Source organism: Salmo salar, unplaced genomic scaffold (assembly GCF_905237065.1).
Source record: "Salmo salar unplaced genomic scaffold, Ssal_v3.1, whole genome shotgun sequence".
Classification (NCBI taxonomy): domain Eukaryota; kingdom Metazoa; phylum Chordata; class Actinopteri; order Salmoniformes; family Salmonidae; genus Salmo; species Salmo salar.
The window spans coordinates 102,501-120,000 of NW_025550916.1; the positions used below are offsets into that span (position 1 = coordinate 102,501).

The window sequence follows — 17,500 nt, forward strand, 5'->3', positions numbered from 1 at the left end:
TGGGCTACTTACTCAAACAAAGTTCAGCAGGAGTCAGATTAAAGGTTTGACACTGAGTTGAAACATTAATATGAGTTTAAACATGTTGTCCTGCAGGTCAAAGGTCAAGTGAGTTGAAACATGTTGTCCTGCAGGTCAAAGGTCAACTGAGTTAAACATGTTGTCCTGCAGGTCAAAGGGTCAACTGAGTTAAAAATGTTGTCCTGCAGGTCAAAGGTCAACTGAGTTAAACATGTTGTCCTGCAGGTCAAAGGTCAACTGAGTTAAACAGGTTTGATGTTGAACTAAGTTCCAGGCAGCGATAGCTACTTACAGCAGGTTTGATGTTGAACTAAGTTCCAGGCAGCGATAGCTACTTACAACAGGTTTGATGTTGAACTAAGTTCCAGGCAGCGATAGCTACTTACAACAGGTTTTATGTTGAACTAAGTTCCAGGCAGCGATAGCTACTTACAACAGGTTTGATGTTGAACTAAGTTCCAGGCAGCGATAGCTACTTACAACAGGTTTAATGTTGAACTAAGTTCCAGGCAGCGATAGCTACTTACAGCAGGTTTGATGTTGAACTAAGTTCCAGGCAGCGATAGCTACTGACAACAGGTTTGATGTTGAACTAAGTTCCAGGCAGCGATAGCTACTTACAGCAGGTTTGATGTTGAACTAAGTTCCAGGCAGCGATAGCTACTGACAACAGGTTTGATGTTGAACTAAGTTCCAGGCAGCGATAGCTACTTACAGCAGGTTTGATGTTGAACTAAGTTCCAGGCAGCGATAGCTACTTACAACAGGTTTGATGTTGAACTAAGTTCCAGGCAGCGATAGCTACTTACAACAGGTTTAATGTTGAACTAAGTTCCAGGCAGCGATAGCTACTTACAGCAGGTTTGATGTTGAACTAAGTTCCAGGCAGCGATAGCTACTGACAACAGGTTTGATGTTGAACTAAGTTCCAGGCAGCGATAGCTACTTACAGCAGGTTTGATGTTGAACTAAGTTCCAGGCAGCGATAGCTACTGACAACAGGTTTGATGTTGAACTAAGTTCCAGGCAGCGATAGCTACTTACAGCAGGTTTGATGTTGAACTAAGTTCCAGGCAGCGATAGCTACTTACAACAGGTTTGATGTTGAACTAAGTTCCAGGCAGCGATAGCTACTGACAACAGGTTTGATGTTGAACTAAGTTCCATGCAGCGATAGCTACTTACAACAGGTTTGATGTTGAACTAAGTTCCAGGCAGCGATAGCTACTTACAACAGGTTTAATGTTGAACTAAGTTCCAGGCAGCGATAGCTACTTACAGCAGGTTTGATGTTGAACTAAGTTCCAGGCAGCGATAGCTACTTACAACAGGTTTGATGTTGAACTAAGTTCCAGGCAGCGATAGCTACTTACAGCAGGTTTAATGTTGAACTAAGTTCCAGGCAGCGATAGCTACTTACAACAGGTTTGATGTTGAACTAAGTTCCAGGCAGCGATAGCTACTGACAGCAGGTTTGATGTTGAACTAAGTTCCAGGCAGCGATAGCTACTTACAACAGGTTTGATGTTGAACTAAGTTCCAGGCAGCGATAGCTACTTACAGCAGGTTTGATGTTGAACTCTTCCTTCTCTCGGTCTCCTTGGGCAAAAAACTCAGATGTCACCAGCTTAGCTGTCTGAGGAGGGATAGAATGAGGGATAAAGTGTGTGTGTGTGTGTGTGTGTGTGTGTGTGGTGTGTGTGTGTGTGTGTTACCCTCTTCTGAATATGCCAAGGCTTTGTAATGGCAGCAATATCGCTGGCTGTCATCAGCATTGACCTGCGGGAGACACACACACACACACACACACACACACACACACACACACACACACACACACACACACACACACACACACACACACACACACACACACACACACACACACACACACACACACACACACACACACACACACACACGCCACTGGATCAGAGGCGATCACGACCAGATGGTCTAAACTAGTGCACTATATAGGGAATAGGGCTCTGGTCTAAAGTAGTGTACTATATAGGGAATAGGGCTCTGGTCTATAGTAGTGCACTATATAGGGAATAGGGCTCTGGTCTATAGTAGTACCACTATATAGGGAATAGGGCTCTGGTCTAAAGTAGTGCACTATATAGGGAATAGGGCTCTGGTCTATAGTAGTGCACTATATAGGGAATAGGGCTCTGGTCTATAGTAGTGCACTATATAGGGAATAGGGCTCTGGTCTATAGTAGTGCACTATATAGGGAATAGGGCTCTGGTCTATAGTAGTACCACTATATAGGGAATAGGGCTCTGGTCTAAAGTAGTGCCACTATATAGGGAATAGGGCTCTGGTCTATAGTAGTGCACTATATAGGGAATAGGGCTCTGGTCTACAGTAGTGCACTATATAGGGAATGGGGCTCTGGTCTATAGTAGTGCACTATATAGGAAATAGGGCTCTGGTCTATAGTAGTGCACTATATAGGGAATAGGGCTCTGGTCTATAGTAGTACCACTATATAGGGAATAGGGCTCTGGTCTATAGTAGTGTACTATATAGGGAATAGGGCTCTGGTCACTAGTAGTGCACTATATAGGGAATAGGGCTCTGGTCTAAAGTAGTGCACTATATAGGGAATAGGGCTCTGGTCTAAAGTAGTGCCACTATATAGGGAATAGGGCTCTGGTCTATAGTAGTACCACTATATAGGGAATAGGGCTCTGGTCTAAAGTAGTGCACTATATAGGGAATAGGGTCTGGTCTAAAGTAGTGCCACTATATAGGGAATAGGGCTCTGGTCTAAAGTAGTGCACTATATAGGGAATAGGGCTCTGGTCTAAAGTAGTGCACTATATAGGGAATAGGGCTCTGGTCTATAGTAGTACCACTATATAGGGAATAGGGCTCTGGTCTATAGTAGTACCACTATATAGGGAATAGGGCTCTGGTCTATAGTAGTGCACTATATAGGGAATAGGGCTCTGGTCTAAAGTAGTGCACTATATAGGGAATAGGGCTCTGGTCTAAAGTAGTGCGCTACGTAGGGTTTAGGGTGCTCACCTTAGTAAGTCTCTGTGCCTGTCCTCCTCCCACCTCATTCCTCTCTGACCCAGTTCAAAGAACTCTGCCCTCCTCCTGAACACACGCACACGCGCGCACACACACACACACACACACACACACACACACACACACACACACACACACACACACACACACACACACACACACACACACACACACACACACACAGAGTGAGAGAGTAAGGCTACCACAGAGTCTCCCCTGCCATCCAGGACCTCTATACCAGGCGGTGTCAGAGATGTATGACCACATGGTACACTGGGGCAGAGCTCCCTGCCCTCCAGGACCTCTATACCAGGCGGTGTCAGAGATGTATGACCACATGGTACACTGGGGCAGAGCTCCCTGCCTTCCAGGACCTCTATACCAGGCGGTGTCAGAGATGTATTATCACATGGTAAACTGGGGCAGAGCTCCCTGCCCTCCAGGACCTCTATACCAGGCGGTGTCAGAGATGTATGACCACATGGTACACTGGGGCAGAGCTCCCTGCCCTCCAGGACCTCTATACCAGGCGGTGTCAGAGATGTATGACCACATGGTACACTGGGGCAGAGCTCCCTGCCTTCCAGGACCTCTATACCAGGCGGTGTCAGAGATGTATTATCACATGGTAAACTGGGGCAGAGCTCCCTGCCCTCCAGGACCTCTATACCAGGCGGTGTCAGAGATGTATAATCACATGGTAAACTGGGGCAGAGCTCCCTGCCCTCCAGGACCTCTATACCAGGCGGTGTCAGAGATGTATGACCACATGGTAAACTGGGGCAGAGCTCCCTGCCCTCCAGGACCTCTATACCAGGCGGTGTCAGAGATGTATAATCACATGGTAAACTGGGGCAGAACTCCCTGCCATCCAGGACCTCTATACCAGGCGGTGTCAGAGATGTATAATCACATGGTAAACTGGGGCAGAGCTCCCTGCCCTCCAGGACCTCTATACCAGGCGGTGTCAGAGATGTATGACCACATGGTAAACTGGGGCAGAGCTCCCTGCCCTCCAGGACCTCTATACCAGGCGGTGTCAGAGATGTATGACCACATGGTAAACTGGGGCAGAGCTCCCTGCCCTCCAGGACCTCTATACCAGGCGGTGTCAGAGATGTATAATCACATGGTAAACTGGGGCAGAGCTCCCTGCCCTCCAGGACCTCTATACCAGGCGGTGTCAGAGATGTATGACCACATGGTAAACTGGGGCAGAGCTCCCTGCCCTCCAGGACCTCTATACCAGGCGGTGTCAGAGATGTATGACCACATGGTAAACTGGGGCAGAGCTCCCTGCCCTCCAGGACCTCTATACCAGGCGGTGTCAGAGATGTATAGTCACATGGTAAACTGGGGCAGAGCTCCCTGCCCTCCAGGACCTCTATACCAGGCGGTGTCAGAGATGTATGACCACATGGTAAACTGGGGCAGAGCTCCCTGCCCTCCAGGACCTCTATACCAGGCGGTGTCAGAGATGTATGACCACATGGTAAACTGGGGCAGAGCTCCCTGCCCTCCAGGACCTCTATACCAGGCGGTGTCAGAGATGTATAATCACATGGTAAACTGGGGCAGAGCTCCCTGCCCTCCAGGACCTCTATACCAGGCGGTGTCAGAGATGTATAATCACATGGTAAACTGGGGCAGAGCTCCCTGCCCTCCAGGACCTCTATACCAGGCGGTGTCAGAGATGTATGACCACATGGTAAACTGGGGCAGAGCTCCCTGCCCTCCAGGACCTCTATACCAGGCGGTGTCAGAGATGTATGACCACATGGTAAACTGGGGCAGAGCTCCCTGCCCTCCAGGACCTCTATACCAGGCGGTGTCAGAGATGTATAATCACATGGTAAACTGGGGCAGAGCTCCCTGCCCTCCAGGACCTCTATACCAGGCGGTGTCAGAGATGTATGACCACATGGTAAACTGGGGCAGAGCTCCCTGCCCTCCAGGACCTCTATACCAGGCGGTGTCAGAGATGTATGACCACATGGTAAACTGGGGCAGAGCTCCCTGCCCTCCAGGACCTCTATACCAGGCGGTGTCAGAGATGTATAATCACATGGTAAACTGGGGCAGAGCTCCCTGCCCTCCAGGACCTCTATACCAGGCGGTGTCAGAGATGTATGACCACATGGTAAACTGGGGCAGAGCTCCCTGCCCTCCAGGACCTCTATACCAGGCGGTGTCAGAGATGTATGACCACATGGTAAACTGGGGCAGAGCTCCCTGCCCTCCAGGACCTCTATACCAGGCGGTGTCAGAGATGTATAATCACATGGTAAACTGGGGCAGAGCTCCCTGCCCTCCAGGACCTCTATACCAGGCGGTGTCAGAGATGTATAATCACATGGTAAACTGGGGCAGAGCTCCCTGCCCTCCAGGACCTCTATACCAGGCGGTGTCAGAGATGTATGACCACATGGTAAACTGGGGCAGAGCTCCCTGCCCTCCAGGACCTCTATACCAGGCGGTGTCAGAGATGTATGACCACATGGTAAACTGGGGCAGAGCTCCCTGCCCTCCAGGACCTCTATACCAGGCGGTGTCAGAGATGTATGACCACATGGTAAACTGGGGCAGAGCTCCCTGCCCTCCAGGACCTCTATACCAGGCGGTGTCAGAGATGTATGACCACATGGTAAACTGGGGCAGAGCTCCCTGCCCTCCAGGACCTCTATACCAGGCGGTGTCAGAGATGTATGACCACATGGTAAACTGGGGCAGAGCTCCCTGCCTTCCAGGACCTCTATACCAGGCGGTGTCAGAGATGTATAATCACATGGTAAACTGGGGCAGAGCTCCCTGCCCTCCAGGACCTCTATACCAGGCGGTGTCAGAGATGTATAATCACATGGTAAACTGGGGCAGAGCTCCCTGCCCTCCAGGACCTCTATACCAGGCGGTGTCAGAGATGTATGACCACATGGTAAACTGGGGCAGAGCTCCCTGCCCTCCAGGACCTCTATACCAGGCGGTGTCAGAGATGTATGACCACATGGTAAACTGGGGCAGAGCTCCCTGCCCTCCAGGACCTCTATACCAGGCGGTGTCAGAGATGTATGACCACATGGTAAACTGGGGCAGAGCTCCCTGCCCTCCAGGACCTCTATACCAGGCGGTGTCAGAGATGTATGACCACATGGTAAACTGGGGCAGAGCTCCCTGCCCTCCAGGACCTCTATACCAGGCGGTGTCAGAGATGTATAATCACAAGGTAAACTGGGGCAGAGCTCCCTGCCCTCCAGGACCTCTATACCAGGCGGTGTCAGAGATGTATGACCACATGGTAAACTGGGGCAGAGCTCCCTGCCCTCCAGGACCTCTATACCAGGCGGTGTCAGAGATGTATGACCACATGGTAAACTGGGGCAGAGCTCCCTGCCCTCCAGGACCTCTATACCAGGCGGTGTCAGAGATGTATAATCACATGGTAAACTGGGGCAGAGCTCCCTGCCCTCCAGGACCTCTATACCAGGCGGTGTCAGAGATGTATAATCACATGGTAAACTGGGGCAGAGCTCCCTGCCCTCCAGGACCTCTATACCAGGCGGTGTCAGAGATGTATGACCACATGGTAAACTGGGGCAGAGCTCCCTGCCCTCCAGGACCTCTATACCAGGCGGTGTCAGAGATGTATGACCACATGGTAAACTGGGGCAGAGCTCCCTGCCCTCCAGGACCTCTATACCAGGCGGTGTCAGAGATGTATAATCACATGGTAAACTGGGGCAGAGCTCCCTGCCCTCCAGGACCTCTATACCAGGCGGTGTCAGAGATGTATGACCACATGGTAAACTGGGGCAGAGCTCCCTGCCCTCCAGGACCTCTATACCAGGCGGTGTCAGAGATGTATGACCACATGGTAAACTGGGGCAGAGCTCCCTGCCCTCCAGGACCTCTATACCAGGCGGTGTCAGAGATGTATAATCACATGGTAAACTGGGGCAGAGCTCCCTGCCCTCCAGGACCTCTATACCAGGCGGTGTCAGAGATGTATGACCACATGGTAAACTGGGGCAGAGCTCCCTGCCCTCCAGGACCTCTATACCAGGCGGTGTCAGAGATGTATGACCACATGGTAAACTGGGGCAGAGCTCCCTGCCCTCCAGGACCTCTATACCAGGCGGTGTCAGAGATGTATAATCACATGGTAAACTGGGGCAGAGCTCCCTGCCCTCCAGGACCTCTATACCAGGCGGTGTCAGAGATGTATAATCACATGGTAAACTGGGGCAGAGCTCCCTGCCCTCCAGGACCTCTATACCAGGCGGTGTCAGAGATGTATGACCACATGGTAAACTGGGGCAGAGCTCCCTGCCCTCCAGGACCTCTATACCAGGCGGTGTCAGAGATGTATGACCACATGGTAAACTGGGGCAGAGCTCCCTGCCCTCCAGGACCTCTATACCAGGCGGTGTCAGAGATGTATGACCACATGGTAAACTGGGGCAGAGCTCCCTGCCCTCCAGGACCTCTATACCAGGCGGTGTCAGAGATGTATGACCACATGGTAAACTGGGGCAGAGCTCCCTGCCCTCCAGGACCTCTATACCAGGCGGTGTCAGAGATGTATGACCACATGGTAAACTGGGGCAGAGCTCCCTGCCTTCCAGGACCTCTATACCAGGCGGTGTCAGAGATGTATAATCACATGGTAAACTGGGGCAGAGCTCCCTGCCCTCCAGGACCTCTATACCAGGCGGTGTCAGAGATGTATAATCACATGGTAAACTGGGGCAGAGCTCCCTGCCCTCCAGGACCTCTATACCAGGCGGTGTCAGAGATGTATGACCACATGGTAAACTGGGGCAGAGCTCCCTGCCCTCCAGGACCTCTATACCAGGCGGTGTCAGAGATGTATGACCACATGGTAAACTGGGGCAGAGCTCCCTGCCCTCCAGGACCTCTATACCAGGCGGTGTCAGAGATGTATGACCACATGGTAAACTGGGGCAGAGCTCCCTGCCCTCCAGGACCTCTATACCAGGCGGTGTCAGAGATGTATAATCACATGGTAAACTGGGGCAGAGCTCCCTGCCCTCCAGGACCTCTATACCAGGCGGTGTCAGAGATGTATGACCACATGGTAAACTGGGGCAGAGCTCCCTGCCTTCCAGGACCTCTATACCAGGCGGTGTCAGAGATGTATGACCACATGGTAAACTGGGGCAGAGCTCCCTGCCCTCCAGGACCTCTATACCAGGCGGTGTCAGAGATGTATGACCACATGGTAAACTGGGGCAGAGCTCCCTGCCCTCCAGGACCTCTATACCAGGCGGTGTCAGAGAGGTATAATCACATGGTAAACTGGGCCAGAGCTCCCTGCCCTCCAGGACCTCTATACCAGGCGGTGTCAGAGATGGTTAATCACATGGTAAACTGGGGCAGAGCTCCCTGCCCTCCAGGACCTCTATACCAGGCGGTGTCAGAGATGTATAATCACATGGTAAACTGGGCCAGAGCTCCCTGCCCTCCAGGACCTCTATACCAGGTGGTGTCAGATATGTATAAACACATGGTAAACTGGGGCAGAGCTCCCTGCCCTCCAGGACCTCTATACCAGGCGGTGTCAGAGATGTATAATCACATGGTAAACTGGGGCAGAGCTCCCTGCCATCCAGGACCTCTATACCAGGCGGTGTCAGAGATGTATAATCACATGGTAAACTGGAGCAGAGCTCCCTGCCCTCCAGGACCTCTATACCAGGCGGTGTCAGAGATGTATAAACACATGGTAAACTGTGGCAGAGCTCCCTGCCCTCCAGGACCTCTATACCAGGCGGTGTCAGAGATGTATGACCACATGGTAAACTGGGGCAGAGCTCCCTGCCCTCCAGGACCTCTATACCAGGTGGTGTCAGAGATGGTTAATCACATGGTAAACTGGGGCAGAGCTCCCTGCCCTCCAGCACCTCTATACCAGGCGGTGTCAGAGGAAGGCCCTAAAAATAGACTCCGGCCACCGTAGTCATGGCTGGTTCTCTCTGCTACAGCACGGCAACAGGACCCTGGACAGGCTTCTACCCCCAGGTCATAAAACTGCTAAACAGTTAGTTAGTAAACCAAACAGCGACCCAGACAATCTGCACTGACCCCTCTCATCACACATACTGCTGTTACTGTCTATTATCTATCCTTCACCCCTACCTACAGTATACTGCTGCTACTGTCTATTATCTATCCTTTACCCCTACCTACAGTATACTGCTGTTACTGTCTATTATCTATCCTTTACCCCTACCTACAGTATACTGCTGTTACTGTCTATTATCTATCCTTTACCCCTACCTACAGTATACTGCTGTTACTGTCTATTATCTATCCTTTACCCCTACCTACTGCTGTTACTGTCTATTATCTATCCTTTACCCCTACCTACAGTATACTGCTGTTACTGTCTATTATCTATCCTTTACCCCTACCTACAGTATACTGCTGTTACTGTCTATTATCTATCCCCCTACCTACAGTATACTGCTGTTACTGTCTATTATCTATCCTTTACCCCTACCTACAGTATACTGCTGTTACTGGCTATTATCTATCCTTTAGCCCTACCTACAGTATACTGCTGTTACTGTCTATTATCTATCCTTTACCCCTACCTACAGTATACTGCTGTTACTGTCTATTATCTATCCTTTACCCCTACCTACAGTATACTGCTGTTACTGTCTATTATCTATCCTTTACCCCTACCTACTGCTGTTACTGTCTATTATCTATCCTTTACCCCTACCTACAGTATACTGCTGTTACTGTCTATTATCTATCCTTTACCCCTACCTACTGCTGTTACTGTCTATCATCTATCCTTTACCCCTAACTACTGCTGTTACTGTCTATTATCTATCCTTTACCCCTACCTACAGTATACTGCTGTTACTGTCTATTATCTATCCTGTACCCCTACCTACAGTATACTGCTGTTACTGTCTATTATCTATCCCCCTACCTACAGTATACTGCTGTTACTGTCTATTATCTATCCTTTACCCCTACCTACAGTATACTGCTGTTACTGTCTATTATCTATCCTTTACCCCTACCTACAGTATACTGCTGTTACTGTCTATTATCTATTCTTTACCCCTACCTACAGTATACTGCTGTTACTGTCTATTATCTATCCTTTACCCCCTACCTACAGTATACTGCTGTTACTATCTATTATCTATCCTTTACCCCTACCTACAGTATACTGCTGTTACTGTCTATTATCTATCCTTTACCCCTACCAACAGTATACTGCTGTTACTGGCTATTATCTATCCTTTACCCCTACCTACAGTATACTGCTGCTACTGTCTATTATCTATCCTTTACCCCTACCTACAGTATACTGCTGTTACTGTCTATTATCTATCCTTTACCCCTACCTACAGTATACTGCTGTTACTGTCTATTATCTATCCTTTACCCCTACCTACTGCTGTTACTGTCTATTATCTATCCTTTACCCCTACCTACAGTATACTGCTGTTACTGTCTATTATCTATCCTTTACCCCTACCTACAGTATACTGCTGTTACTGTCTATTATCTATCCCCCTACCTACAGTATACTGCTGTTACTGTCTATTATCTATCCTTTACCCCTACCTACAGTATACTGCTGTTACTGGCTATTATCTATCCTTTAGCCCTACCTACAGTATACTGCTGTTACTGTCTATTATCTATCCTTTACCCCTACCTACTGCTGTTACTGTCTATTATCTATCCTTTACCCCTACCTACAGTATACTGCTGTTACTGTCTATTATCTATCCTTTACCCCTACCTACTGCTGTTACTGTCTATTATCTATCCTTTACCCCTACCTACAGTATACTGCTGTTACTGTCTATTATCTATCCTTTACCCCTACCTACAGTATACTGCTGTTACTGTCTATTATCTATCCTGTACCCCTACCTACAGTATACTGCTGTTACTGTCTATTATCTATCCCCCTACCTACAGTATACTGCTGTTACTGTCTATTATCTATCCTTTACCCCTACCTACAGTATACTGCTGTTACTGTCTATTATCTATCCTTTACCCCTACCTACAGTATACTGCTGTTACTGTCTATTATCTATTCTTTACCCCTACCTACAGTATACTGCTGTTACTGTCTATTATCTATCCTTTACCCCCTACCTACAGTATACTGCTGTTACTATCTATTATCTATCCTTTACCCCTACCTACAGTATACTGCTGTTACTGTCTATTATCTATCCTTTACCCCTACCAACAGTATACTGCTGTTACTGGCTATTATCTATCCTTTACCCCTACCTACAGTATACTGCTGTTACTGTCTATTATCTATCCTTTACCCCTACCTACAGTATACTGCTGTTACTGTCTATTATCTATCCTTTACCCCTACCTACAGTATACTGCTGTTACTGTCTATTATCTATCCTTTACCCCTACCTACAGTATACTGCTGTTACTGTCTATTATCTATCCTTTACCCCTACCTACAGTATACTGCTGTTACTGTCTATTATCTATTCTTTACCCCTACCTACAGTATACTGCTGTTACTGTCTATTATCTATCCTTTACCCCCTACCTACAGTATACTGCTGTTACTGTCTATTATCTATCCTTTACCCCTACCTACAGTATACTGCTGTTACTGTCTATTATCTATCCTTTACCCCTACCTACAGTATACTGCTGTTACTGTCTATTATCTATCCTTTACCCCTACCTACAGTATACTGCTGTTACTGGCTATTATCTATCCTTTACCCCTACCTACAGTAAACTGCTGTTACTGTCTATTATCTATCCTTTACCCCTACCTACAGTATACTGCTGTTACTGTCTATTATCTATCCTTTACCCCTACATACTGCTGTTACTGTCTATTATCTATCCTTTACCCCTACCTACAGTATACTGCTGTTACTGTCTATTATCTATCCTTTAGCCCTACCTACAGTATACTGCTGTTACTGTCTACTATCTATCCTTTACCCCTACCTACTGCTGTTACTGTCTATTATCTATCCTTTACCCCTACCTACTGCTGTTACTGTCTATTAACTATCCTTTACCCCTACCTACTGCTGATACTGTCTATCATCTATCCTTTACCCCTACCTACTGCTGTTACTGTCTATTATCTATCCTTTACCCCTACCTACAGTATACTGCTGTTACTGTCTATTATCTATCCTGTACCCCTACCTACAGTATACTGCTGTTACTGTCTATTATCTATCCCCCTACCTACAGTATACTGCTGTTACTGTCTATTATCTATCATTTACCCCAGCTACAGTATACTGCTGTTACTGTCTATTATCTATCCTTTACCCCTACCTACAGTATACTGCTGTTACTGTCTATTATCTATCCTTTACCCCTACCTACAGTATACTGCTGTTACTGTCTATTATCTATCCTTTACCCCTACCTACAGTATACTGCTGTTACTGTCTATTATCTATCCTGTACCCCTACCTACAGTATACTGCTGTTACTGTCTATTATCTATCCTTTACCCCTACCTACAGTATACTGCTGTTACTGTCTATTATCTATCCTGTACCCCTACCTACAGTAAACTGCTGTTACTGTCTATTATCTATCCTTTACCCCTACCTACAGTAAACTGCTGTTACTGTCTATTATCTATCCTTTACCCCTACCTACAGTATACTGCTGCTACTGTCTATTATCTATCCTTTACCCCTACCTACAGTAAACTGCTGTTACTGTCTATTATCTATCCTTTACCCCTACCTACAGTATACTGCTGTTACTGTCTATTATCTATCCCCCTACCTACAGTATACTGCTGTTACTGTCTATTATCTATCCTTTACCCCCTACCTACAGTATACTGCTGTTACTGTCTATTATCTATCCTTTACCCCTACCTACAGTATACTGCTGTTACTGTCTATTATCTATCCTTTACCCCTACCTACAGTATACTGCTGTTACTGTCTATTATCTATCCTTTACCCCTACCTACAGTATACTGCTGTTACTGTCTATTATCTATCCTGTACCCCTACCTACAGTAAACTGCTGTTACTGTCTATTATCTATCCTTTACCCCTACCTACTGCTGTTACTGTCTATTATCTATTTTTTACCCCTACCTACTGCTGTTACTGTCTATCATCTATCCTTTACCCCTACCTACAGTATACTGCTGTTACTGTCTATTATCTATCCTGTACCCCTACCTACAGTAAACTGCTGTTACTGTCTATTATCTATCCTTTACCCCTACCTACAGTAAACTGCTGTTACTGTCTATTATCTATCCTTTACCCCTACCTACAGTATACTGCTGCTACTGTCTATTATCTATCCTTTACCCCTACCTACAGTAAACTGCTGTTACTGTCTATTATCTATCCTTTACCCCTACCTACAGTATACTGCTGTTACTGTCTATTATCTATCCCCCTACCTACAGTATACTGCTGTTACTGTCTATTATCTATCCTTTACCCCTACCTACAGTATACTGCTGTTACTGTCTATTATCTATCCTTTACCCCTACCTACAGTATACTGCTGTTACTGTCTATTATCTATCCTTTACCCCTACCTACAGTATACTGCTGTTACTGTCTATTATCTATCCTTTACCCCTACCTACAGTATACTGCTGTTACTGTCTATTATCTATCCTTTACCCCTACCTACTGCTGTTACTGTCTATTATCTATCCTTTAGCCCTACCTACAGTAAACTGCTGTTACTGTCTATTATCTATCCTTTACCCCTACCTACAGTATACTGCTGTTACTGTCTATTATCTATCCTTTACCCCTACCTACAGTATACTGCTGTTACTGTCTATTATCTATCCTTTACCCCTACCTACAGTATACTGCTGTTACTGTCTAGTATCTATCCTTTACCCCTACCTACAGTATACTGCTGTTACTGTCTATTATCTATCCTTTACCCCTACCTACAGTATACTGCTGTTACTGTCTATTATCTATTTTTTACCCCTACCTACTGCTGTTACTGTCTATTATCTATCCTTTACCCCTACCTACTGCTGTTACTGTCTATCATCTATCCTTTACCCCTACCTACAGTATACTGCTGTTACTGTCTATTATCTATCCTGTACCCCTACCTACAGTATACTGCTGTTACTGTCTATTATCTATCCTTTACCCCTACCTACAGTATACTGCTGTTACTGTCTATTATCTATCCTTTACCCCTACCTACAGTATACTGCTGCTACTGTCTATTATCTATCCTTTACCCCTACCTACAGTATACTGCTGTTACTGTCTATTATCTATCCTTTACCCCTACCTACAGTATACTGCTGTTACTGTCTATTATCTATCCTTTACCCCTACCTACAGTATACTGCTGTTACTGTCTATTATCTATCCTTTACCCCTACCTACAGTATACTGCTGTTACTGTCTATTATCTATCCTGTACCCCTACCTACTGCTGTTACTGTCTATTATCTATCCTTTACCCCTACCTACAGTATACTGCTGTTACTGTCTATTATCTATCCTTTACCCCTACCTACAGTATACTGCTGCTACTGTCTATTATCTATCCTTTACCCCTACCTACAGTATACTGCTGTTACTGTCTATTATCTATCCTTTACCCCTACCTACAGTATACTGCTGTTACTGTCTATTATCTATCCTTTACCCCTACCTACAGTATACTGTCTATTATCTATCCTTTACCCCTACCTACAGTATACTGCTGTTACTGTCTATTATCTATCCTTTACCCCTACCTACAGTATACTGCTGTTACTGTCTATTATCTATCCTGTACCCCTACCTACAGTATACTGCTGTTACTGTCTATTATCTATCCCCCTACCTGCAGTATACTGCTGTTACTGTCTATTATCTATCCTTTACCCCTACCTACAGTATACTGCTGTTACTGTCTATTATCTATCCTTTACCCCCTACCTACAGTATACTGCTGTTACTGTCTATTATCTATCCTGTACCCCTACATATATGCGACAGTTCAAAAGTTGGGGGTCACTTAGAAATGTCTGTGTTTTTTTTTAAGAAAAGCAAAACATTTTGTCTATTAAAATAACATCAAATTGATCAGAAATACAGTGTAGACATTGTTAATGTTGTAAATGACTATTGTAGCTGGAAACGGCTGATTTTTAATGGAATATCTACAGAGGCCCATTATCAGCAACCATCACTCCTGTGTTCCAATGGCACGTTGTGTTCGCTAATCCAAGTTTATCATTTTAAAAGGCTAATTGATCATTAGAAAACCCTTTTGCAATTATGTTAGCACAGCTGAAACACTGTTGTACTGATTAAAGAAGCAATAAAACTGACCTTCTTTAGACTAGTTGAGTATCTGGAGCAGCAGCATTTGTGGGTTCGATTACAGGCTCAAAATGGCCAGAAACAAATAACTTTCTTCTGAAACTCGTCAGTCTATTCTTGTTCTGAGAAATGAAGGCTATTCCATGCGAGAAATTACCAATAAACTGAAGATATCATACAACGCTGTGTACTAGTCCCTTCACAGAACAGCACAAACTGGCTCTAACCAGAACAGAAAGAGGAGTGGGAGGCCCCGGTGCACAACTGAGCAAGAGGACAAGTACATTAGAGTGTCTAGTTTGAGAAAACAGACGCCTCACAAGTCCTCAACTGGCAGCTTCATTAAATATTACCCACAAAACACCAGTCTCAATGTCAACAGTGAAGAGGCGACTCCGGGATTCTGACCTTCTAGGCAGAGTTGCAATAGAAAAAGCCATAACTCAGACTGGCCAATAAAAATAAAAGATTAAGATGGGCAAAAGAACACAGATGCTGGACAGAGGAAGATTGGGGGAAAAAAAGTGTTATGGACAGACGAATCTAAGTTTGAGGTGTTCGGATCACAAAGAAGAACATTCGTGAGACGCAGAACAAATTGAAAAGATGCTGGAGGAGTGTTTGACGCCATCTGTGAAGCATGGTGGAGGCAATGTGATGGTCTGGGGGTGTTTTGGTGGTGGTAAAGTGGGAGATTTGTACAGGGTGAAAGGGATCTTGAAGAAGGAAGGTTATCACTCCATTTTGCAACGCCATGCCATACCCTGTGGACGGCGCTTAAATTGGAGCCAATTTGCTCCTACAACAGGACAACGACCCAAAGCACAGCTCCAAACTATGCCAGAACTATTTAGGGAAGAAGCAGTCAGCTGGTATTCTGGTCTATAATGAAGTGGCCAGCACCGTCACCGGATCTCAACCCTATTGAGCTGTTGTGGGAGCAGCTTGACCGTATGGTACGTAAGAAATGCCCATCAAGCCAATCCAACTTGTGGGAGGTGCTTCAGGAAGCATTGGGGTGAAATCTCTTTAGATTACCTCAACAAATTGACAACTAGAATGCCAAAGGGTCTGCAAAGGCTGTAAATCGCTGCAAATGGAGGATTCTTTGACAGAAAGCAAAGTTTGAAGGACACAATTATTATTTCAGTTAAAAAAATCATTATTTATAACCTTGTTAACGTCTTGTCTATATTTCCTATTCATTTTGCAACTCAGTTCATGTATGTTTTCATGGAAAACAAGGACATTTCTAAGTGACCCAAACTTTTGCACGGTCGTGTGTATATATATATATATATGTATACCTTTATTTAACTAGGCAAGTCAGTTATGAAGAAATTCTTATTTACAATGACGGTGTTACCGGGGGAACAGTGGGGTTTAACTGCCTTGTTCAGGAGGCAGAACGACAGATATTTTTACCTTGTCAGCTCGGGGGGATTCGATCCAGCAACCTTTTGGTTACTGGCCCAACGCTCTAACCACTAGGCTACCTGTCGCTAGGCTACCTGTGGCTAGGCTACCTGTGGCTAGGCTACCTGTGGCTAGGCTACCTGTGGCTAGGCTACCTGTCACCTGTCGCTAGGCTACCTGTCGCTAGGCTACCTGTCGCTAGGCTACCTGTCGCTAGGCTACCTGTCGCTAGGCTACCTGTCGCCCAACATATAGTAAAGTATACATACTCTATATAGTCAACATATAAGTAGATATATAGTAAAGTATACATACTCTATATAGACAACATATAAGTAGATATATAGTAAAGTATACATACTCCATATAGACAGCCAGGTCCGTGGCCAGGATGGCTTTCTCTATCATGGGTAACACTGTCCTGTAGTCATCAGGACACAGACCACTGAGGATCTGACTGCCCTGGGGGGAGAGAGACAGAGACAGAGAGAGAGAGACAGAGGGAGAGAGAGAGAGAGAGAAGAGAGAGAGAGAGAAGAGACAGAGACACAGAGACACAGAGACACAGAGACAGAGAGAGAGAGAGAGAGAGAGAAGAGAGAGAGAGAAGAGACAGAGACACAGAGACACAGAGAGAGAGAGAGAGAGACAGAGAGAGAGAGAGAGAAGAGACAGAGAC

General features: G+C 46.2%; 1 protein-coding gene across 1 annotated transcript in view; it reads right to left on the reverse strand.

Annotated features, from left to right (window-relative positions):
- LOC106595867 (cGMP-specific 3',5'-cyclic phosphodiesterase) overlaps positions 1–17,500 on the reverse strand; it is a 43,677-nt gene that overhangs the window by 7,020 nt on the left and 19,157 nt on the right. The window contains exons 8-11 of the mRNA XM_045713996.1: positions 17,183–17,283; positions 3,059–3,133; positions 1,737–1,800; positions 1,583–1,657 (exon numbers count right to left, since the gene is read on the reverse strand). Of these exons, the coding sequence (XP_045569952.1) occupies positions 1,583–1,657; positions 1,737–1,800; positions 3,059–3,133; positions 17,183–17,283 (315 nt within the window). The remainder of the gene's footprint in view (positions 1–1,582; positions 1,658–1,736; positions 1,801–3,058; positions 3,134–17,182; positions 17,284–17,500) is intronic.